This window comes from Galeopterus variegatus, unplaced genomic scaffold (assembly GCF_000696425.1).
Source record: "Galeopterus variegatus unplaced genomic scaffold, G_variegatus-3.0.2 Scaffold8057, whole genome shotgun sequence".
Classification (NCBI taxonomy): Eukaryota; Metazoa; Chordata; class Mammalia; order Dermoptera; family Cynocephalidae; genus Galeopterus; species Galeopterus variegatus.
The window spans coordinates 53,004-54,234 of NW_007734168.1; the positions used below are offsets into that span (position 1 = coordinate 53,004).

General features: G+C 43.7%; 1 protein-coding gene across 1 annotated transcript in view; it reads right to left on the bottom strand.

The window, feature by feature from the left end:
- LIPG (lipase, endothelial) overlaps positions 1 to 1,231 on the bottom strand; it is a 30,052-nt gene that overhangs the window by 26,439 nt on the left and 2,382 nt on the right. Inside the window, 1 exon segment of the mRNA XM_008592587.1 lies at positions 134 to 315. Coding sequence (XP_008590809.1) covers positions 134 to 315 — 182 coding nt within the window.

Consider the following 1,231-nt stretch of genomic DNA (forward strand, 5'->3'; position numbering starts at 1 on the left):
GAAACACAAGCAGCCCACAAGGAAAGCAGGGAGAGAGTTTGGAATCTGGAAGCACCAGTGTTCTTTTTTAATTGACCAAAACAAAGGGAACCAAATCTTGCGTTAAACTGCAGAGCTCCCTCCCCAGGCTCACCGTCCATCCATGAATGATGAAAAAGGTTTTGGCTGTCATGTTGAAACCACAGTCTTCTAAGGGCTGGCTCTGGCCCAGGGAGAGGTAACATCCTTCATGCTCTGGGTCCTTAGAAGTGCGGAGGTTAAAGTTCACAGAGGGTTTGGCCTCAGTCTGCACATCCCTGGATTTGTGGAGCTCTTCTGCGGAGAAAGAACAAAGTGTGGGTACTTCTAGTGGACTTGGGAAGTAAGAGATCTGGGGTCTAGTTCTAGTGCAATCTTGAGCAAATTGGTGATAGACCTAAAGACCCAGAAAGCATGTAACAAATATGAATTTCTCATCCTTAAGAGGAGGAATGTCCCCTCCCAATTAGCCCAGGCAGAAGACTGCTCATTCAACACTGCCATTGTCCTATAGATTGTCGTTATATGAACAAATAAATCCCTTGCTGATCAAGAGTTTCTGAAACTGAGCGTTAAAGCCCTTTTTTATTCAATACTTAAGCCATCTGGGTTTTTACACCTGCTGAATGTTCCCTCTTCACCTCCCAGCAGAATTGCGAAGATATTATAGAAGGGATATTATATGAGAAGCGTTCTACTCATCTATACTTAATGGTTATAGTCACACGTATTAATTACTATGCCTCTGCAATAAATAGGTCTCTCTTTTGCTTTTCTCTCTTCTTCCCTATCAAAACAAGATTCCCTTCCTTCCCCCAAGTTCCTACCTTTAGAGTATGGGGTCCTCAATTCATTTCCTGAAATGCTTGGGACCAGTTGAGTTTCAGAATTCAGAAATTTTNAGCTAAATCACATGAGCAGGTCAACTGTCATGGAAGAAATGAACAAAAGACCCAACCAGCATAAATTTGAACCATGGACATAACTAGTCCGATAGCTCCCAAATTCCACCTAGATAGCCACTTACATGGAGACATGATGGAGAAGTCTAGGAGAAAAGGAGTCTGCTGGCTTCCTGAAACTGATCTGTGGACAAACCCACAGAGTGACAAAGAAGGTTCACTTTGGCACCTGGCTTGCTCTGACCCCACAGTTCTCTAGCTTCATTCCTACTACTCTGGCCTAGTCACTTCACCTCTGGGACTTGATGGTT